The sequence below is a fragment of the Scardinius erythrophthalmus genome (assembly GCF_964197995.2).
Source record: "Scardinius erythrophthalmus genome assembly, chromosome: 22".
NCBI classification, from domain to species: domain Eukaryota; kingdom Metazoa; phylum Chordata; class Actinopteri; order Cypriniformes; family Leuciscidae; genus Scardinius; species Scardinius erythrophthalmus.
Genome location: NC_138242.1, coordinates 715315 through 739319, shown reverse-complemented (window position 1 = coordinate 739319; position 24005 = coordinate 715315). Strand labels below are relative to the sequence as shown.

The window sequence follows — 24005 nt, the reverse complement described above, 5'->3', positions numbered from 1 at the left end:
TGTGTGTTCAGCCAAACGTGTGTGTGTTCAGCCAAACGTGTGTGTGTGTGTGTGTGTGTGTGTGTTCAGCCAAACGTGTGTGTGTGTTTTCAGCCAAACGTGTGTGTGTGTGTGTGTGTTCAGCCAAACGTGTGTGTGTGTTCAGCCAAACGTGTGTGTGTGTTCAGCCAAACGTGTGTGTGTGTTCAGCCAAACATGTGTGTGTTCAGCCAAACGTGTGTGTGTATTTGTTCAGCCAAACGTGCGTGTGTGCGTTCAGCCAAACATGTGTATGTGTGTGTGTGTTCAGCCAAATGTGTGTGTGTTCAGCCAAACGTGTGTGTGTTCAGCCAAATGTGTGTGTGTGTGTTCAGCCAAACATGTGTGTTCAGCTAAACGTGTGTGTGTGTGTGTGTGTGTGTGTGTGTGTGTGTGTGCGTGTTTAGCCAAAACGTGTGTGTGTGTGTGTTCAGCCAAATGTGTGTGTGTTCATCCAAACATGTGTGCTCAGCCAAACGTGTGTGTGTGTGTTCAGCCAAACGTTGAGTGTTCAGCCAAATGTGTGTTCAGCCAAATATGTGTGTGTTCAGCCAAACATGTGTGTGTTCAGCCAGTGTCTGTGTGGTTACGCTGAATAACTCGAGCTGTAAAACAGTGTCTGTGCGGTTACGCTGAATAACTTGAGCTGTAAAACAGTGTCTGTGCGGTTTACGCTGAATAACTCGAGCTGTAAAACAGTGTCTGTGCGGTTACGGTGAATAACTCGAGCTGTAAAACAGTGTCTGTGCGGTTACGGTGAATAACTCGAGCTGTAAAACAGTGTCTGTGCAGTAACGGTGAATAACTCGAGCTGTAAAACAGTGTCTGTGTGGTTACGCTGAATAACTCGAGCTGTAAAACAGTGTCTGTGTGGTTACGCTGAATAACTCGAGCTGTAAAACAGTGTCTATGTGGTTACGCTGAATAACTCGAGCTGTAAAACAGTGTCTGTGTGGTTACGGTGAATAACTCGAGCTGTAAAACAGTGTCTGTGTGGTTACAGTGTCTGTGTGGTTATGCTGAATAACTCGAGCTGTAAAACAGTGTCTGTGCGGTTATGGTGAATAACTCGAGCTGTAAAACAGTGTCTATGTGGTTACGCTGAATAACTCGAGCTGTAAAACAGTGTCTGTGTGGTTACGGTGAATAACTCGAGCTGTAAAACAGTGTCTGTGTGGTTACAGTGTCTGTGTGGTTATGCTGAATAACTCGAGCTGTAAAACAGTGTCTGTGCGGTTATGGTGAATAACTCGAGCTGTAAAACAGTGTCTATGCGGTTACGGTGAATAACTCGAGCTGTAAAACAGTGTCTGTGTGGTTACGCTGAATAACTCGAGCTGTAAAACAGTGTCTGTGTGGTTACGCTGAATAACTCGAGCTGTAAAACAGTGTCTGTGTGGTTACGCTGAATAACTCGAGCTGTAAAACAGTGTCTGTGCGGTTTACGCTGAATAACTCGAGCTGTAAAACAGTGTCTGTGCGGTTACGGTGAATAACTCGAGCTGTAAAACAGTGTCTGTCCAGTAACGGTGAATAACTCGAGCTGTAAAACAGTGTCTGTGTGGTTACGCTGAATAACTCGAGCTGTAAAACAGTGTCTGTGTGGTTACGCTGAATAACTCGAGCTGTAAAACAGTGTCTGTGTGGTTACGCTGAATAACTCGAGCTGTAAAACAGTGTCTGTGTGGTTACGGTGAATAACTCGAGCTGTAAAACAGTGTCTGTGTGGTTACGCTGAATAACTCGAGCTGTAAAACAATGTCTGTGCGGTTACGCTGAATAACTTGAGCTGTAAAACTGTGTCTGTGCGGTTACGGTGAATAACTCGAGCTGTAAAACAGTGTCTGTGTGGTTACAGTGTCTGTGTGGTTACGCTGAATAACTCGAGCTGTAAAACAGTGTCTGTGTGGTTACGGTGAATAACTCGAGCTGTAAAACAGTGTCTGTGTGGTTACGGTGAATAACTCGAGCTGTAAAACAGTGTCTGAGCGGTTACGCTGAATAACTCGAGCTGTAAAACAGTGTCTGTGTGGTTACAGTGTCTGTGTGGTTATGCTGAATAACTCGAGCTGTAAAACAGTGTCTGTGTGGTTACGCTGAATAACTCGAGCTGTAAAACAGTGTCTGTGCGGTTACGCTGAATAACTCGAACTGTAAAAACGGCTGGACATGTGATGTCAAAACGTAGAATTAAAACGTCTTCTGATATGACTGTCGCCGTCGCATTTCACGTTAAACATAAATCAATGAAACATGATGTCAGGACTGAAACATTTATCAGTGAAATAAAATGTACTGGAAACAAATGCATTGCAATGTGTGTGTGTTCAGCCAAATGTGCGTGTGTGTGTGTTCAGCAAAACGTGTGTGTGTGTGTTCAGCCAAACGTGTGTGTGTTCAGCCAAACGTGTGTGTGTGTGTGTGTGTGTGTGTGTGTGTGTGTTCAGCCAAACGTGTGTGTGTGTTCAGCCAAATGTGTGTGTGTGTGTGTGTGTGTGTGTGTGTGTTCAGCCAAACGTGTGTGTGTGTTCAGCCAAACGTGTGTGTGTGTGTTCAGCCAAACGTGTGTGTGTGTGTTCAGCCAAACGTGTGTGTGTGTGTGTTCAGCCAAACGTGTGTGTGTGTTCAGCCAAACGTGTGTGTGTGTGTTCAGCCAAACGTGTGTGTGTGTTCAGCCAAACGTGTGTGTGTGTGTGTGTGTGTGTTCAGCCAAACGTGTGTGTGTGTTCAGCCAAACGTCTGTGTGTGTTCAGCCAAACGTGTGTGTGTGTGTGTGTGTGTGTGTGTGTGTGTGTTCAGCCAAACGTGTGTGTGTTCAGCCAAACATGTGTGTGTCTGTTCAGCCAAACGTGTGTGTGTGTGTGTGTGTGTGTGTGTGTGTGTGTGTGTGTGTTCAGCCAAACGTGTGTGTGTGTGTTCAGCCAAACATGTGTGTGTTCTGCCAAACGTGTGTGTGTGTGTTCAGCCAAACGTGTGTGTGTTCAGCCAAACGTGTGTGTGTGTGTGTGTTCAGCCAAACGTGTGTGTGTGTGTGTTAAGCCAAACGCGTGTGTGTGTGTGTGTTCAGCCAAACGTGTGTGTGTTCAGCCAAATGTGTGTGTGTGTTCAGCCAAACGTGTGTGTGTTTAGCCAAACGTGTGTGTGTTCAGCCAAATGTGTGTGTGTGTTCAGCCAAACGTGTGTGTGTTCAGCCAAACGTGTGTGTGTTCAGCCAAACGTGTGTGTGTGTGTGTGTGTGTGTGTGTGTGTGTGTTCAGCCAAACGTGTGTGTGTGTTTTCAGCCAAACGTGTGTGTGTGTGTGTGTGTGTGTGTGTTCAGCCAAACGTGTGTGTGTGTTCAGCCAAACGTGTGTGTGTGTTCAGCCAAACGTGTGTGTGTGTTCAGCCAAACATGTGTGTGTTCAGCCAAACGTGTGTGTGTATTTGTTCAGCCAAACGTGCGTGTGTGCGTTCAGCCAAACATGTGTGTGTGTGTGTGTTCAGCCAAATGTGTGTGTGTTCAGCCAAACGTGTGTGTGTTCAGCCAAATGTGTGTGTGTGTGTTCAGCCAAACATGTGTGTTCAGCTAAACGTGTGTGTGTGTGTGTGTGTGTGTGTGTGTGTGTGTGTGTGTTCGTGTGTGTTTTCAGCCAAAACGTGTGTCTGTGTTCATCCAAACGTGTGTGTTCAGCCAAACTTGTGTGTGTGTGTGTGTGTGTGTGTGTGTGTGTGTGTGTGTGTGTGTGTGTGTGTGTGTGTGTGTGTGTGTGTGCGTGTTTAGCCAAAACGTGTGTGTGTGTGTGTTCAGCCAAATGTGTGTGTGTTCATCCAAACATGTGTGCTCAGCCAAACGTGTGTGTGTGTGTTCAGCCAAACGTTGAGTGTTCAGCCAAATGTGTGTTCAGCCAAATATGTGTGTGTTCAGCCAAACATGTGTGTGTTCAGCCAAATGTGTGTGTGTTCAGCCAAACGTGTGTGTGTTCAGCCAAACGTGTGTGTGTGTGTGTGTATGTGTGTGTGTGTGTTCAGCCAAAACGTGTGTGTGTGTGTGTGTGTGTGTGTGTGTGTGTGTGTGTTCATCCAAACGTGTGTGTGTTTAGTCAAATGACACAGCACAGCACATGCAGTCTGATTTATAAACTCTAAAGAGTAGGCCAATCCTGTGATGTGTGAGTGTGAGTATGTGTGTGTGTGTGTGTGTGTGTGTGTGTGTGTGTGTGTGTGTGTGTGTGTGTGTGTGTGTGTGTGTGTGTGTGTGTGTGTGAGTGAGTGTGAGTATGAGTGTGTGTGTGTGTGTGTGTGTGTGTGTGTGTGTGTGTGTGTGTGAGTGAGTGTGTGTGTGTGTGTGTGTGTGTGTGTGTGTGTGTGTGTGTGTGTGTGTGTGTGTGTGTGTGTGTATGTGTGAGTTTGAGTGTGTGTGTGTGTGTGTGTGTGTGTGTGTGTGTGTGTGGGTGTGTGTGTGTGTGTGTGTGTGTGTGTGTGTGTGTGTGTGTGTGTGTGTGTGTGTGTGTGTGTGTGTTCGTGTGTGTTCAGCCAAAACGTGTGTGTGTGTTCATCCAAACGTGTGTGTTCAGCCAAACTTGTGTGTGTGTGTGTGTGTATGTTCAGCCAAAACGTGTGTGTGTGTGTGTGTGTGTGTGTGTGTGTGTGTGTGTGTGTGTGTGTGTGTGTGTGTGTGTGTGTGTGTGTGTGTGTTTAGCCAAAAGTGTGTGTGTGTTCATCCAAACGTGTGTGCTCAGCCAAACGTGTGTGTGTGTGTGTTCAGCCAAACATTGAGTGTTCAGCCAAATGTGTGTATGTGTGTGTGTGTGTGAGTGTGTGTGTGTGTGTGTGTGTATGTGTGAGTTTGAGTGTGTGTGTGTGTGTGTGTGTGTGTGTGTGTGTGTGTGTGTGTGTGTGTGTGTGTGTGTGTGTTCTGTCTCTTGGCATCTACACTGAAGTACAGTGAGACAGCCGTGTGTCTGGCCTCGTTTCCAAAAACACTCATCTGGTCAACATTAAAGAATGAAAGGTCGCATTTTGTAACCAATTAACACAACTGTTATGTTTTATTTAATCTCCCAAGCAAGATTTTTAAATACCGGCATGAAGTCACACTGTAGATGTCTGTCCACACCAGACACAAGACTCTGGGACGCGGTCAAATCAATCAAAACTCACAGCCAATCAGAAGAGCTTATGGGCGGACTCTCTCTGCAAGCGCACTGCACTCGCAACCAAATCAATCAAAACTCACAGCCAATCAGAAGAGCGTGTGGGAGGAGTTTTTCTGCAAGCGCACTGCACGCGCAACCAAATCAATGCGAAACTCTCAGCCAATCAGAAGAGATTATGGTCGGAGTCTATCTGCAAGAGCACTGCACTCGCAACCAAATCAATGCGAAACTCTCAGCCAATCAGAAGAGATTATGGGCGGAGTCTATCTGCAAGAGCACTGCACTCGCAACCAAATCAATCAAAACTCACAGCCAATCAGAAGAGCTTGTGGGCGGAGTCTCTCTGCAAGCGCACTGCACTCGCAACCAAATCAATCGAAACTCACAGCCAATCAGAAGAGCGTGTGGGCGGAGTCTATCTGCAAGCGCACTGCACTCGCAACCAAATCGATCGAAACTCACAGCCAATCAGAAGAGCGTGTGGGCGGAGTCTATCTGCAAGCGCACTGCACTCGCAACCAAATCGATCGAAACTCACATCCAATCAGAAGAGTATGTGGTCGGAGTCTATCTGCAAGCGCACTGCACTCGCAACCAAATCGATCGAAACTCTCAGCCAATCAGAAGAGTATGTGGTCGGAGTCTATCTGCAAGCGCACTGCACTCGCAACCTAATCAAGCGAAACTCTCAGCCAATCAGAAGAGTGTGTGGGCGGAGTCTATCTGCAAGCGCACTGCACTCGCAATCAAATCCTTTCATTTATTTTTAAAATCTGATGTGAATTAACCGAATTCACTGTATGCTTGCATTGCATGGAAAAGAGCAGCTTGGACATTGTGCTGAACATCTCAAGGTATGTTTTATGTCAGAAAGAAAATCAGGTTTGGAACGATATGATCCGAGTAACTGAAGAAGTTATATTTTGAATGAACTTTCCTTTAAAAGCGTTTTCTTTCTTTTTGAGAGAAGAGAAAAGGGGGAAACATAAATCCATGCACTTTCGGGGTCCAAAAAGGGGGGAAAAAATTAAAATACAAGTCCGTTCTCATGTCTCCAGTGGTGTAGGACTGCCACGTTGTCGGTCTTGTGGCGAGGCTGATGTTGTCCAATGTTGTTCAGAATGTGAACGAGCCACAAATCAATGTCTTGGCGTCTCCGCCTGACGGTTATATGACACATCTGTGTCGTGACGTTTGTGGAGCCGCTCATGTTAATATACGCACTTTAATTGCTTTAGAGACGATGCACGTCTTTTGTTGTTTCCCTTTATGAAAAAACAACAACAACTGTGCACAACAACCATGGTCATCACAACATTCCTGTAATAAACTGTGATTAATGTGCTATGCAACTTTACTGTGGTTTATGGTATTCTACGCTGTGAGGAAGTTCAGTTTAAAGGTAAAAGACACAAGTCAGTCGACACTACAGGATCATGAAGAAGCACATGTTAGTTAGTGATGCTAAACACACAAACGTGGTCATAAAACACCTCGTCCCAAACCTCGTAACAGCCTAACCAGGGCATTAAATGCATTTAACATTTAAGCATGTTTTATCCAAGCAATAGGAAGCAAAAATATGATGTGTTGCAAAAATATCTCATTTAATAATTATCCATAATATTCCCTCTAATCTCACATACCAAATATGTGTGTGGACAAACATTAAATAATAATTTAATGTTTAAACAAAAAAACAAAAACTATTTACTTAAATGCCCCCCTGAGGTGTGAATCCAGCTTTTAATGTAGTTTATGTGTCTATGTGGAGTTTTTAATACGCTTTTAGACACACCATGTGTAACTTCATAAGTCGACACCATTGCTGAGTATTTCCTCCTTAAAACTGCAGTGAACCAAAGACAGTCTCAAAAACACGCTTTGAATCGCTGGTGTTTCTGACGTCACAAACTACCTTGTAACCAATCAGATCGACGTGTGATCGTCAACCAGTGGATCTCTGAGCTGAGTGAGGGAGTGGAGGCGGGGCTCATGCATGCTAAATGAGGCAAGGGTGTCGAGTTACATTCACAATATTTTAAGGCATGAAGACTTTCTTTTCAAGGTAAAAACTTTTAAATATGATGAAAGATGAGTTTTAAGGGATACAGTTGTTGAGTACAAGGGGACTTTAAGGTGCTGCTGTAGAAGGCGAGGGTTTGGATCAGAACCAGTGTGTAAATACTAAATCAGAAACTCACCACGAAGGGCTCCATCCGTGTTTCTCCAGCGTTCCCGATGAAGATGCCGGAGCTGGGCTGGAAGGAGAGTGAGTGTTGGCTCCGGTGGAAGGCCACGCGATGGTGTTCCTCACAGTCCATGTAGAGCTTCACCTCCTCCCCCTGCACCGCCAGTGTGAACCTGGCCCAGCGGCCCGTGAGCTCCGCCATCTTGAAGGAGGCGGCCTCGCGCGTGTGTGTGTCTCCGGGCTCGCTGTAGTACAGGAGCACCCGCTGAGACCCGTCCTCCACCGGCGCCAGCGCCACGCCCAGGTGCACCAGCTTCTGCAGGGCGTCAGTGATGGCGAACAGCACTCCTCCTCGACGGCTGCTGGGTTTGGCCGTGACGATGATGGCGAAGTCACGGTAGAACGGGTCGGGGATGAAGGAGCGCGTGAGGCGGCCCACGTTAGCGCCCGGCCCGAAGCTGTACGCGGGGAATCCCTCGAAGCCGGTGATGAAGGAGACCGACGGGGGCAAGGGCACGCCGATGAGCTCCGTCAGGTCCAGCTGCCCGCCAGAGCCACTCTCTACACACACACACACACACACCCACACACACACACACAGAGCAGCAGTTATTACTGGGATAGTCAGCAGCCTCAGGCCACAGGAGCCAGAGAGTGTCAGTGAATATGTTGAGATAAATCTGCATGCTGTCTCACGTAACATCGCATTTGCAATGTGCAACATACTAACATTTGACTACTGAAAAACATCATCAAAAACAGTAAAAAATTATTCCAATGTAAAACCACTGTTTTCTACAGTCAAACCAAAAGTTATTCAGACACATTTCTCACAGTTTATTCGCTATAGTTTAGAAAATGGTACTAAAATATGAGCAGAACTCAGTTGATGTTTGACTGGTTTTGTCCGTCCTTCTGTTAGACTGTCTCACACATGAATTATGCTGAATATCTGTCAGCTGTTAAATTTAACTACACAATTAGATAATACCAGTTTAGCTCAACCAATCACCAAGCAATGCTTCATTTTGTTCAGTCTCAAAGGTCGCATTAGCAATTAAAGAAAAAACACTTCAGCAATCATTTTTGGTCACACATTTTTATAAATGTCACTGGTAGTCTCTGTATGAAAAATATATGGGTATAATATGTCACAGTTTACTTTATTTTGCTCTCCTCACTTACATAAATGAACTATAGTGTCCTGATCACATTTATATCTGGTGTCTGAATCATTTTTGGTTTGACTGTACATGAATATACAGTAAAGTGTAATTTATTCCTGTGATCAAAGCTGAATGTTCAGCATCATTACTCCAGTCTTCAGTGTCACATGATCCTTCAGAAATCACTCTAATATGAGGATCTGATGATCAAGAGACATTTATGATTATTATCAGTGTTGCTTGAGGAATTGGAGAGCAATGCATGTTTTACAAAATACGAGACATTATTATAATCTCCAGCAAATAATTCCTCTCAAAATGAAGGTCTTTATAATCTCTCCCTGCATTTTCCTGTTTATGTGCTGAGAGGCGGCCAACAGTCCTGCAGTTTTATTACACACACACTTCATCCGGGGCTGTAAACTCCCTCCAGGTCCTACATCTTCATTCCCCTCCACTTCAGTCGGCTTCTGTTTTAAGGGAAAATGTCCCTGTTTACCTTGCAGATGAGAAACCAAAACAGCCCCGAACTACTGTACCAGAGCCTGCGCTAATCACAGATCAGCTTTATTCACATCTACCCCCCCCCCCCCCCCCGAGCACATCAAGCTGAGCCGCATCAGCCGACGCTCGAGTCGCAAGTCCTTGCTGAAGACCTGGATCCACACATGGTCTTGATTAGAGTCGAGGAGCGCAAACAATCGCTCGCTCTGTGACGAGACACCCTCATCTGGAAGCGGTTAGCGTGGGCTAATAGAACCGCTGTGAAGAACGTGCCTGTACAACTGGGCTTGTGAGGAAACACGACAGCCTGAAGAAAGAGACGCCACTTGCTATCTAAGCACTCACAGCACAACTTAAGGTGGAGCTCAGGGTTTCTGCTATACACTAATGCTAAATACTGTACATCATAATACTGAGCCTTCTGTCACAAACGCCAACTGGAGTTAAGGAATCTCCCATTTCCAGTTCATTAGCCGTTTCCATCCAAAGTTCAGAAACACCAAACCAACATTAGAGACGCTGCGACGCCATTGGTTATCAACTCCAGTTATCCAATCACAGCTGACGCTGAGCAAAGTCACATGAGGTTTGAGGGATATTCAGTAAATGTGTTTCCATTGTAGTTTGTCTTGTCAAGTCAAGTCAAGTCATCTTCATTTATATGGCGCTTTTAACAATGTAGATTGTTTCAAAGCAGCTTTACAGAGATAAACGTATAATTTAAGGTAACAGAGATTGTTTTGGCTTTATAGCGGTTCTTTAATAAAGTTATTTTACAGCTAAGGTTAGTTATGATTGATTTGCTTCCGTCGCAACGATCATTTGTTATTAAATTAGGGGCCGCTAAGACGACACCATTCTCTCTACACAGTCTTTAAACGCGAACCTGTGAGAAACGCTGATGGCGCTCACATGCGCATTAAGAATTGGTTCTATAGTTATGTGCGTTTGAATATATGTGCGCAGGTTTGTAATTCCCTACAAACCAAGCCTAAACAAATTACTGGTGTTTCCTTATAATTTTTGATACAGAATTTTATTTTATTTTATCAATTCGGGGTAGATATGCGAATTGAGTTTCTCGACAACGCCTTAACTGTAGAGTGGTAAAGGGATCCTCCATAGGGAGAGACTAGTTGGCACTTCAGCACTGCGTTGGATCGGGTCCAGGCGAAGGTCCTTCGTCAGATCTGGATACGGCCTGGATCCGGCAGGCTGTGGGAAAACCTCGGGATAAACAAAGACACTAAAATTTGCGTAGATGCCATTCTTCTTATGATGTAACGAGTACATCAGGATTTATGGGAAGTGTTCCCGGTTCCGGCTGACCTAATCTATGCAGCCTAACATTGAGTTATAGAAGTATATAATGTGTTATGTGAATGCTATGTCAAAGAGATGTGTCTTTAATCTGGCTTTGAACTGACAGAGTGTGTCTGCTTCCCGGACAATGGTAGGAAGACTGTTCCAGAGTTTTGGTGGTAAATAGGAAAAGGATCTACCGCCAGCAGTGGATTTTGATATTCTAGGTATTATCAACTGGCCGGAATTTTGAGATCGCAATAGACGTGACGGACTATAATGCGTTAAGAGCTCGCTCAAGCACTGCGGAGCTAAACCATTTAGTGCTTTGTAAGTGATCAGCAATATTTTAAAATTGATGCGGGTTGAAATCTTCTTATCGGATCAACACTATTATCCACCTCAATTGAGCGCATGAGTTTTTATGTGCATTTTTAGAATTTATGCACATCTTGACATTTCCATCCAGTGTTTTTTAAGCAATATCCCAAAATTTGAAAGGCGTCTCACACACACACGCCAAATACACCCCGCCGCAGAAGTATGATAACGCTCATTCCAGGAAATCCCTATCGGGCATCACACTATCAAGCTGAATAAACAGAAGATGATTCAACATGAGTAATAGACACACGACTATGACAATATCTGGTTCTCTGAGTTCTTCAAGACTATCGGGTATTTTCATGATAATAAAGTATATTTTTACTTCAATGATAATTGACATAGCCTTTATCACTGTATAGAATACTATGAAATAATATGTAGTGTGCCTTATTGTGTGTCAGAAGCCACATCATCTCACAGAAGGATGTTTTCAAACGCTCATCTGACGTTTTGAAGGGAGTTTGTTGGTTCATAAATGCTTCTCATGTTTGGAAAGATGCGACTCAAACTCGCAGTGCTTTCAGAGTGAGCAGCGTTCACTGATCTCAGAGCTGTGCTCCACTGATCTCAGAGCTGTGCTTCACTGATCTCAGAGCTGTGCTTCACTGACGAGCTGCACTTTACAAATAATCGCTGCCTTTGTGATTTCAAAATCGCAATAATCCAAATCAGTTTAAGTGCGATTTTGTGTTAACTGAGATTAATCGTGCAGCCCTAGGTATTGTTAAGACTGAGTTTGTGTTGTCTAAACACAAATTCATGAGTCATATCAACCAAAGTGCAAATGTTTATACACAAGATTCAGTGCAGCTGTTCTAAATAAAACCAGTAAAGAGACTCTAAAGTCAGAAAGCTGGCGATGGGACCTAGAGGACGTTCAGCCTCACTGACACCAGTACCCTTTACTGAATCCACTTCTAGAAGAGCAGACGCAGTGAGGACAACATATAGCAGACATTACATCCTAACATCATCATGTTGGAAAAAATCATGTTCATGTTGAGAAATGCTGAAGTTTAGCAGACTATCAGTGGACTCCACATCTGCAGGGTGGAGCGACGGACGCTTAATGAAACCAGGATTCCCATCTCGACTCCAACACAACTACACAACTACACACACCAGCGAGAAGCATGAGGGGTCAGTCAGTTCAGATGAGAGAGGACTTTACAGGTCAGATATCATGTTCAGTATTATTGTTTAGAAGATCTAGTCCGACTCCAAGAGAACAGAGATACCCTGTGAAGTCATGAAGGAGTCATTGAGGACTGTGATGTATAGTACAGGAGTATACAGGAGAAACATGTGGCAGAGCTTTTATCTGTCAGTCGCTGATTGGATTGTGAAAAGGGAGCGTTGTGTACCGGAACCGAGGCAGATGTGAAAGATTATAAACACTGTAAAAAAAAAATTTCGAAGCTGAAAATAAAACAAAGATAACTGGAATATGCTTTACAACAAATGATTAATTCAATGTGATACTTGACATCTTTTTAACTATTAGTAAAATTTACTAGCAACTTCTAAATCCTAAAAAAAAATTCAGTGTAAAATATATATATATATATATATATATATATATATATATATATATATATATATATATATATATATATATAAATTATAAAGGCACAGATAAATCATTCACAATAAACCCAGTAACATGCCTTAAGAAAATAAATAGGGTTAATTTAATTTCATGCCAATTTTACCTTTTATGAAGAGGAAATTAAAGGCGTTATGACATGCACTTGAAAGGTTATATGAAAATATGAAAACCTCTTTACATGCATGAATTAATGCATAGCTTTGAGTTTTGAGACTTGCATGCATCACAGCGTAAATGCTTACATGCATGTAAACCAGTAAAATTATTGCTGTGCATGTAAACACACACAATAATGACAGCAATAATCTGTTCATAATTTATTGACTTGCACACATTTGGCCATTCATGAATCAAAGACTATCAATTTTCCCAGTTTCACCAGTCTGTTGTGCAACTAGTGGAAACGCTTAGCAAGTATAAAGACATTTGTGTGCACTTTTATGACTCCAGACCAGATGTGCCTTTAGCCTGAAGATCGCCAGTACAAGGCTTCTGGTGAGAGATGAAGGCTTGAGTTATCGGGCTCTCAGTGGATCGAGGTCGATGTCAGGATGAGTAACAAGGAGCGCATTATGGCTTATTGGGAATGTTTTCCGTGGAATGGACCAAAGGTTGAAGGGCTTGGGCAGATGTGTTGATCATGAGACCACAGGACTCGTTAAAAGAGCCGGACGAGGTTGGGAATAAGCTTTTACAATTAAAACACTACAAAATGGTTTAAAAAAAACCTCTAAATTGAAGTTTACTGATTTGTAAATAATCACAATGGAGCTTTTTTTGTCTAATATGACGAACTATTCCAATCACAATCTGTTTTCAAAGAGAAATTATTTAAATGCTTTAAATACATAAAAAAGGCCATTACAAATCAATGTGCATCAAAAAGAAATAAAAGAATAGTGCCGTTCCTTTGGTCGCTGGTGCTTTAAAGCACAGTATTCCTGAACTTTACCCAGAAACCACTGCAGCTGTAAAACTGTGAAAGCTCAACATGTGATCCGGTCTCCACAACAACCATTGGCTGTTTAATAAATTTAAATGTTAACGGCAAATATTTTTCTGTTTGTGTTCCAATTATATCTGATCCATGAATCCCAGAGAGTAAGATCCACAGAAGCAGCACAAATGAAGAGAAACCCACAGATATTCTGGAAGTGACCGCTGGAAGTCACAGATACATAATCTAATTAGTAATTGCAAAATTAGTAAAGCTTCAGACCAAGCATGACCGACTCAGGGATTTCTGGATCTGTGTGGATTCCAGGACATGAGTAACGGTGTAAAAGAGCGAAGGCAGAATGAAGGGATCTCATCAGTGCAGAATGAGGTTTGACTTTGGCCTGAGTCTATAGAGCCTTCCCATGAGCCTCGAGTGAGCGAGCTGAGCGAAGGGCGTGCTTTGACCATTCCGGAGGATTGCCACTTGATGAACCCCAAATGTATAACAAAAAATACATAAATTAGTATAACACATGCAATGTGAATAAAAGTCCAATGAGCACCACATCATGTGTTTTCGTCACACTTGGCGAATCGTACTGTGTTTATAATGAGTTTAGTGGCGCTGACCTTGGCTTCAGGACAGCCAGAGCCGGATCAGCCTTATCACAGTCTCTGAACAATTATCCTCTTCTGCCACTCCCTTCAGCACACCACTCCAGAGTCCAGCGGTTCCCAACATTTCCCAACGTTTCCCTTCGTCGCCCACTTTAACCCAGACACAACCAGCGGATTTCCTACCGGCCTTTGATTTCAGAGTTCCTCAGGGAATCAGCGAGAGTAAAGCGGTCAAAGATAAAGATTACTTCAACAACTTCACTGTTTATTTACTATCAGGAGTGGTACTTTCAATACTCGTCAATAACTGTTATATTGAGGAATTGCGAAAACTACTGATCAAGATATTTTCTGCTCACCGAGGCTGTGTTTATTTGATCAGAAAAACAGTAGAAACAATTAAATATTATTCCAGTGTAAATCAGCTGTTTTCTATGTGAATATACAGTAAAGTGTAATTTATTCCTGTGATCAAAGCTGAATGTTCAGCATCATTACTCCAGTCTTCAGTGTCACATGATCCTTCAGAAATCACTCTAATATGAGGATTTGACGATCAAGAAACATTTATGATTATTATCAGTGTGGAAAACAGTTGTGCTGCTTCAGATTTCTGTGGGAACCATCATACATTTTATTTTTCAGGATTCTTTGATGAATAGAAAGTTCAATATTTATTTGAAATAGCATCTTTTTGTAACATTATAAATGTCTTTACTGTCACTTTTGATCAGTTTAATGTGACTTTGATGAATAAAAGATTACATTTCTTTCAAAAAATAAAGTCTTGGACTTCCGGCTGAGTATGTGAGTGAGAAGACGCACGTGAAGCGAGCTCCCGAGCATTTTTTCATCTTTCAGGCTATCTAAAGTTTTTAGCACACTTGGTGGTTTCGTTTTGTAAATCACTTATTCTTGGATTGATGCTCGGAAAGAGTTATGGCTTCTGAAAGGCAACGTAAACTTAAATCGTCAGCGACCGTGACAGAGAGTCACGGCGACAAGCTGTCGCTTGATCTGGAAAATCTCCGTGCCACCCTGATCTCCGAGCCATCATCCACCATCGCAGAACAGGTGAAAGCAGCCATTGACTCCGCTCTTGCTCCAGTTGTTGCGTCCTTTGAGAGCTTTAAATCGAGCATTGAATCACAGGGACGACACATTGACGAGCTCGATAAGCACCTGAATGATTACAGTGACCGCATTGTAGCACTGGAACAGGCGGTGCTAAAGTTGAATTCGGCTAACAAACAACTCACCGACAAAGTGGAGGACTTGGAGTCACGTTCTCGGCGTTGTAATCACCGTGTCATCGGCATCCCAGAGCGAGCAGAAGGAAGCGACCCGGTTGCCTTTATGTCACAGTTTTTCCAGGATGTGCTCGGGTCAGAAATCTTTCCAACTCCGCCGCTGCTAGATAGAGCGCACCGTATTGGGCCCGCGCCTTCGGCTGACCGGGAGAATCAAAGGCCTAGAGTAATGATCGTGCGGTTCCACTACTTTAGCGATAAAGAAAAGGCTGCTCGACGTGGGAATTGGAACCAGCTCTTCCATCAGAGCCGTAAGGTCTTCATTTTCCCTGATTTCAACTCTAGTGTTGCTAAGAGGAGGGCGGCATTTACAGCAGTGAGGAACGGCCTGCGTGAGAAGAGCGTGCGGTTTTCTCTTAGATTCCCTGTTCGTCTGGTGATCGACCTCGGTGATGAGAAGCTTCAATTTGATTGCCCCAAAGAAGCACAGCGATGGTTTAATGAACGGTACTCAGCATCCTAGGTATCTTGTAGAGGAAAAATGCAAAGGACACCATTGTAAAAGCAATGTGCTCTTGATACAATGCTAACCGTCATCCAAGTGAATTTAGGCAATAATATCCTTTCGTGTTGCCTGAATTGAATGTTATAGATGTTAACTTAACTCCATGTTCGGGAGTGACTTCATGCGACATAGATGCAAATAGATAGGGTTCACCAGCTTCGGTTGTTCCTGAGTTTTGGCGTTCTGCCTCCATTATTTGGGAATGGAGAGAAGAAATTGAGTGATGTTCAGGGCAGGGTGGGTTTTTTTTTTTTTTTTTTTTTTGTGCTTTTTTTTTGTTTGTTTTTTTTGCATACACTACTTTTTTCTCCTCTGCTTTTGGCCTCTTCTAATTATAAATTAACCTAACTTGATGAACAGCACCAGAGGTTCAGTTAGGTTCTTGAGTTGGAATGTGAAAGGATTGAATGGCCCCATTAAAAGATCCAAAATTCTGACACATTTAAAACAACAGAAACCTGACATTGTATTCCTCCAGGAAACTCATCTGCGCCTCAAGGATCAATGTAGACTCCAATCTCGCTGGATATCACACGCGTTTCATTCCAACTTTGATTCTAGGTCAAGAGGAGTTGCCATTTTGGTTAACAAGACTGTGCCGTTTTCGATTGACAATGTCATTTCCGATATGAATGGTAGATATGTAATTGTGAAAGGGAAAATTTCACAAACACCAGTAGTTTTGGTAAATGTATATGCCCCGAATTTTGACAATGCTCTCTTTGCTCAAAACTTGTTCTCTAAGATCCCAGCTCTGAACACACATTTTTTGATATTTGGGGGTGATCTAAACTGTGTGATTGATCCAGATTTGGATAAGTCAAGTACTGTTATGAGAGCTCCATCTGCTATGTCAAAGGTATTTTCTGAGTTTATGGTTCAAAATGGTTACATTGACCCATGGAGACACATTAATCCCACAGTGAGAAAATACTCATTTTATTCGTATGTCCATCAATCTTTTTCTCGTATAGATTATTTTTTTATCAACAACTCTCTAATTCCCCAGGTTGTAAACTCAGAATATCTGCCCATTGTTATTTCAGACCATGCTCCTCTAAGTCTTGACATTCTTTTATTTTCATATCGCACTTCTCGACCACCCTGGAGGTTCAATTCTTTACTCCTATCTGACTCAGCATTTTGTGAATATATTTCTAATTCAATAGATGATTTTCTCCTTACTAATCAGACCGATTCAATCTCTTATTCCTTACTCTGGGAAACTTTGAAGGCTTTTTTAAGAGGACAGATAATCTCTTACTCTGCTTATGTTAATAAAGAACGGAGAAATAGGATTAAAAAGCTATCTGACAATATTCAAGCTTTAGATGACCAATATACTCACAACCCGACTCCTGACTTACATAAGCAAAGGCTTAATTTGCAGGCAGAATTTAATCTATTATCCACAGGTGAGGCAGAGAGACTTTTATTACACACGCGTGGCAATTACTATGAGTATGGGGATAAGATCGGTCGGCTCCTGGCCCACCAGCTGCGCGGACGAGCGGCTTCTCGTTTTATTACTCAAATTGCGCAACCCGGTGGCGCATTAACCTCAGATCCTGAGGAGATCAATTCGACCTTCCAAGATTTTTACTCCTCCCTATACAAAACTGAAGCTTTGAACCATAAAGAAGAAATGGAACAATTTCTTGGGCTTGTTGACTTCCCCAAGGTTGATTCTATTTTGGCATCTGAAATTGATGGACCCATTACTTTAGAGGAAATTGTTAAGTCAATTCATTCATTGCAATCGAAGAAATCCCCTGGCCCAGACGGGCTGCCGTCTGAATTTTATAAGAAATTTCATGCTAAATTGGCTCCACTTCTTTTATCTGTATTTGAGGAATCCTTAGAGCTAGGTATGTTGCCCCCATCATTGAGACAAGCATCTATAACTCTATTGCTTAAAGATGGGAAGGACCCGACATTATGTAACTCGTACAGACCTATTAGCCTGCTCAATGCTGATGTTAAAATCTTAGCCAAACTTTTAGCTTCTCGTTTAGAGGCAATACTACCTAGTATTATCTCAGAGGAACAAACTGGATTTATAAAAGGATGGCATTCATTTTCTAATATCCGTACTCTTTTTAATATTTTATACTCAGGACAAAACAATAGCTCCGCTGAGGTGATCATCTCGTTAGATGCCGAAAAGGCATTTGATAGGATAGAATGGGCTTATCTGTTTAGGACATTAGAGGAGTTCGGTTTTGGGGATCGATTGATTTCATGGATACGTTTATTATATGCTGGCCCTCAAGCTTCAGTTTATACTAATAATGCCAAATCTGAATATTTTACTTTATCACGGGGTACGCGCCAGGGATGTCCCCTATCTCCAATACTTTTTGCCATAGCTATTGAACCCCTTTCAATAATGCTTAGAACACTTCCGATATTTCAGGGCATAATCCGCAAGGGAACTGAATATAAATTGGCTTTATATGCTGACGACTTGTTACTCTATGTTACCAGCCCAACTGCATCTATCCCCGGGATAATACATCTATTAGATGATTTGGGGAAATTTTCTGGGTATAAATTGAACTTACAGAAGAGTGAATGTCTACCCATAAATCAGTCTGGCCAAAAACTAAAACAGAATGACATACCCTTCCATTTGGTGAATTCTAAATTTAAGTATCTTGGTGTTAATGTTACGCTTTCTTATTCCGCCTTAAAAGCAGCAAATTTTACACCTTTGGTTTCATACATGAAGTCCGCTTTTTTAAGATGGGCAACTCTCCCATTATCTCCACTAGGTAGGATAAACGCTGTCAAAATGAACATTCTGCCAAAATTTCTTTATCTCTTTCAAGCTATTCCTCTGTTTTTACCTAAATCTTTCTTCAAGAATATAGACAAACTAATCTCTTCATTTATATGGGCAGGGAAAACTCCTAGAGTTTCCAAAATTTTGCTCCAAAAAAGTCGGCTAAGTGGAGGGCTTTCCCTGCCTAACTTTATGTATTATTACTGGTCGGCGAATATTCAGAAATTAGTGTTTTGGGTACAGACCCCCTCTTTACCATGGTGCCGCTTAGAAGCTAAGTCTTGCATTTTAACATCTCTCCCTGCTATGGCATTCTCTTCTCTCCCTATGTCCCTTTCACATTACACGAAAAACCCAATAGTATGCTCTTCTCTCAAAATATTCTTTCAATTTCGACGCCATTTTAAATTTACCTCAGCATCAACCATGGCTCCTATACGAAATAATCATCTCTTTCTTCCTCCCATTTCAGATTCTGTATACTCTCTTTGGGAAAAGAAAGGTCTGAAATGCTTTAAAGATCTTTTCATTAATGATGTGTTTGCAAGTTTTTCTGAATTATCTTCATCCTTTAATTTGCTTCCTTCTCACCTATTTCGTTATTTTCAAATTAGGCACTGTGCCTCCTCTCTGTTTTCCGGGTTTCCCTCTCTGCCTACAAAGTCTACATGGGAAGAGGCTTTTAAACTGAATCCTCACATGGGGGGGATTATCTCAAAGATATATGCAATTATCTTGTCAAAAGATAATGCTCACAACATCAAAACTATCAGGGCTTGGGAAGAGGAACTTGAATTAGAGTTTGAAGATGACTACTGGAGTAGAGTATTAGACAACGTACGTACCACTACTTTGTGTGCTAGGCTTAGTTTTATACAATTTAAAACTATTCATAGAGCTCATCTTTCGAAGACAAAACTTTCTAAAATGTATCCCAATGTTTCAGATTTGTGTGATAAATGTAAACTTTCACCATGTAACCTTAGCCATATGTTTGTATTGTGTCCCAAGTTACAAAACTTTTGGAATTCTTTCTTTAAAATAGTTTCTGATGTCCTAGGGGTCAAGTTAGCGGTTTGCCCTTTGATTGCAACCTTTGGAGTTCCATCTCGGCGTCAGCCTTTAAGCCGTAGACAGGCCGAGGCCGTAGCTTTCGCATCTCTCCTCGCCAGGCGCAGAATACTGTTATCTTGGACCTCCCCACAACCCCCTTCTATTTCAGTTTGGCTCAAAGATTTGGTCTTTTTTTTGAAACTTGAAAAAATTAAGTACAATATCAGAGGTAGGGGAGATTCCTTTGGCAAAAAATGGCAAAAATTTATTACATTCTTTAATGACTTACCAACCTTAGACGTGGATTGAATGGGGGTCTATATATGTGTCATCTCAATTTTGTATGTATCTTTGCCTGTATGTAGATATACATTAATGTATGCACATATGTGTGTTTTTTTTTTTTTTTTTTTTTTTTTTTTTGATCTTCAGATGTCTTGTTTATCAGATTGGGGATTGCTTTGTTGGGGCTGGGTAGGGTTGTTTATGGTGGGTGGGGTGGTATAAAATGTAAAAATGCAGTTTGCAACAATAAAAATTCTATGATAAAAAAAAAAAAATAAAGTCTTACAGAGCCCAAACTTTTGAACGGTTTTGTATATTTCATGCTGTACTTAAATCTACTTAAAAACATAAAACGTTTAATTAACTAAACTATATGTTATATTGCACCTCTATCTGTGGTTTGGTTGGTCAGTATTAAACTAGTTTCACACATGACAGACGCTGTGCTCCAGTGTAAATCTGTGAAATGATCCGATCACACACTGTACACACACTGTACTACTGCAGATCTAGAGACCAAACACACACGCTTTCATTCGACCACCAGGGCAGTAAACGAGCGTGCTGGTGTGTGTGTGTGTGTGTGTGTGTGTGTGTGTGTGTGTGTGTGTGTGTGTGTGTGTGTGTGTGTGTGTGTGTGTGTGTGGCTTTATCCGGTGCTGAGGTTGAGTTTTCCAGGGAGGACTCAATGAAGCCTTGAGTTTCAGTGAACGTTAGAGAGAGCAAACACACTAATCCATCACACGCGTTTGATCCGGCCTGTGCTTCATCATCATCTTCATCATCACTGCGTCGTGAATCGATGTATGCGCATTAATACCAACAGCAGAACTCACGGACACAGAGACCTGATCTAATACACTAGCCTTAAATACTTCGTTTTCAAAAAATTTATTTCTCAAAGAGACTGATGTCAAAGTAAACGCTAACTATTTGTGTTGTTTGTGAGTTTCACACGGCGTTACACAAACTCTCTGCGCTCCACATCTTCTCTTCTCGGAGGACGAGATCCGGCCTGGGCTTTTCTAGAACATGAATGAGTCAAATCTGGGAAAATATTGCAGTTTAGCAGTTGCTCCAAAACGACCTTGTGAAATGTCATTTATGACGTCCGCTGTATGGAATAATAACACACACTTTGTGAAATCACTCACTGAATGTCAGACTCAGTTCTGTGCCATTCTGACTAATAAATGTCCTTTAACTGAGGAAAGTCTGAACAGTCTGTCGGGTCACATGACCCTCGGGTGATTATCGACACCAGTGTGTGAATCAGTGACAGGAAGCAGCGCAGGTCCGTGTGAACACACACACACACACACACACACACACACACACACACACACACACACACACACAGGTGCAGGTCAGTGTGAACACACACACACACACACACACACACACACACACACACACACACACACACAGATGCAGGTCCGTGTGAACACACACACACACTTGGGAACGCTATATTTCTTCACAAACATTTACACCAGCCTCTCACCTGCTTGTTTCATTTGCTTCAGAGTGCAAAGTAGCATAAAACCATTTCAAGTGCAATTTACAATGCAAACATTTAATCAGAGAGAGAGAGAGAGAGAGAGAGAGAGAGAGAGAGAGAGAGAGAGAGAGAGAGAGAGAGAGAGAGAGAGACTGCACAAAAAACACACAGTCATTTATAATATATATATGTGTGTGTGTGTATGCCCCTGACCAAATAAACATCTGTATAAGAGTGTCTGAATAATGCCGTGATCGTCCCGGAGGAAGCGGGAGATTCAGTGTGTTTTTCGACTGATGATGACGGATCAGGTTTGGCAGAAGATCCTCTGGCGATCCTGCAGTTGTTCTGACCCTCCGCTAAAGCTACGCGTCTCTCGAGTCGGGATCGGTTTCCTCAGAGTTCCTGATTAATTGAGCGCCGGCTGTGTGTGGAGACAACGGGAATAATACAGATGCTGTGTAATGAAAGGAGTGTGTTTACTGTGGCACACGAGACGCTTCAGACACGGGTTATTAACACACATCTGTTCCTCTGTTCATCACGACTCCTCCACATCCACACTGAAATCCTTCACTGGGATCGCTGTATTCTGGGGCCAGAGTCCCTGCTAACATTAGCCGGATCGAGGAGACGGGACAGGCCTGCCAACACCAGGCTCCAGTGAGAATCACTTTACATGAGCCTGAAAGAGTCTCTTCTGCTCAAAGCTGCGTTTATCTGATCAGAAATACAGTAGAAACAGTGAAATATTATTACAGTGTAAATCAGCTGTTCTCTATGTGAAGTGTAATTTATTGTTATTTATTCTAAGTGTAATTTATTCCTGTGATCAAAGCTGAATGTTCAGCATCATTACTCCAGTCTTCAGTGTCACATGATCCTTCAGAAATCATTCTAATATGATGATTTGATGATCAAGAAACATTTATGATTATTATCAGTGTGGAAAACAGTTGCTGTAAGGGATTTATTCACTGCACTGACAAATCCATGGAATCTTTCCATTGGGCAAAAGGTCTTTATAGTTTAAAAAGGTTCTTCCGATTATTACAATGTTCAGAGAAAGAAGAACTGAAAGGTTCTTTAGGGAACCAACACTGTTTGTTCAGTGGCATCGCTGTGAGAAGATAGATCTGCCTCTCTGTGCTCCGGTTAGTCCCGTGATCTCTCCAACTCAGACTCTGAGGGACGTGTTCGCAGACGCTCCTCGAGAAGCACATTCTTGTTCCCGATCCAGATGCTGAAGGACCAGGAGCGTCTCCGTCCTGAACGCTCAGTGTTTCACCGCCCGACTAAATCAAGCCTTTCAAACACAATCCTCAGCCTGACGTTCTCCAGATCCGTGTGGCGTCTCCTTTACCGGGAATGCTGTCACGCTCCCGAACCCAGGGCTAATAATGGAAGATGAATGCAATTTCATCTCGGTGTAGATCAGCAGATCTCGTCATTTCAGACACACACCAGTGCGAACATGCAAAGTCTCGCTAATAATGTGAGCAAACACACTTCTCTTGTCTGGAAGGAGAATATGTGGGATTTTTGTAATAGTTGAGTTTTGCACGTCTTGACCAAGAGACATTGTTGAGATAAGATTAAGAGAAATACAATGATTTTCAAAAACATGAAGTAAAACAAATGGAATTTCTAATGATAATATCAGTCAATAAAGCTACTTTTATTAAACAAATATAGCATTTGTTTCCTTCCAGGTCAGTAGTAGTACACTCAGTTGTGGACAGGGATTCAGAAAGCCAAAGTAACTAAGTTCATTTCTGACTCATCATTTACATTGGCAAAGAAATCATGGAAACTCCAGGGAGAGTTGGAGATCAGAAAGCGCTCGAATCCTCTCCCTGCACGACTAATGCTCAGACTAACGGATCAATGCTAACATGAAACGCTGTGAGTTAGAGGAACATCGGGATCTCTCTTCAGCTCTGCTTACCGACGCTCAGCTCTCAGCGCACGAGAGAGGCTTTCCAAGGGAACAGGAAGAGGACAAGAAGAAACTCAAGAGTAATGGAAGGAAAATGGGAACCGACTGAGATCTTATGTAACAGGCGTGACCGTTTTCAGGATAAATCTTGCCTATTTTGTGAAAACTCATTCCATAACATGCTTCTAAAAATTATACATAGAAAATCAGACAAAAAAAGAGTATAGTGTGATGCACTGACAAATTCATCAACGCAATCCAAATAATGCTAGATGAAAACTGGCATGAATGGCAATAATGAAAACCCCGCCTCTCTGAGAGCTGCTCTGCTCTGATTGGTCGGAAACCAAACGCTCATTATCATATCTGAGTCTCAGCTCTTGATCACAGTGATACGAACAGTAACGATGGCGTGGGTTTTACCGTATCAATCTCAGAAAACAGCGTCTTCTCGACACGAACAACACGAACCAAACTCTTCCAGTCTCAGATACACTACAGTGTTTGAGGGCGGGGCTAAGAGACGCTGCTCAGCCAATCAACACCACATTATGCAAATTAGTTACAAACCTACACAGGTTCATCAGTGAGACTGAATTACTGACGACTCGTTTCAGTTCAGAATCACTTCTTTCTTTTAGACAAAAACTCATTTGATCTGTGAAACTTTGCAGATCTTTTACATTCACCAACAGCTTTATTACACACTACATGACTGGGAATATCCCAAAAGCATATGGACACATTGATTTATTTAG

General features: G+C 42.3%; 1 protein-coding gene across 1 annotated transcript in view; it reads right to left on the bottom strand.

Moving 5' to 3' along the window:
- col15a1a (collagen, type XV, alpha 1a) overlaps nt 1-24005 on the bottom strand; it is an 84586-nt gene that overhangs the window by 44298 nt on the left and 16283 nt on the right. Inside the window, exon 3 of the mRNA XM_081352458.1 lies at nt 7358-7905. Within this exon, the coding sequence (XP_081208584.1) occupies nt 7358-7905 (548 nt within the window). The remainder of the gene's footprint in view (nt 1-7357; nt 7906-24005) is intronic.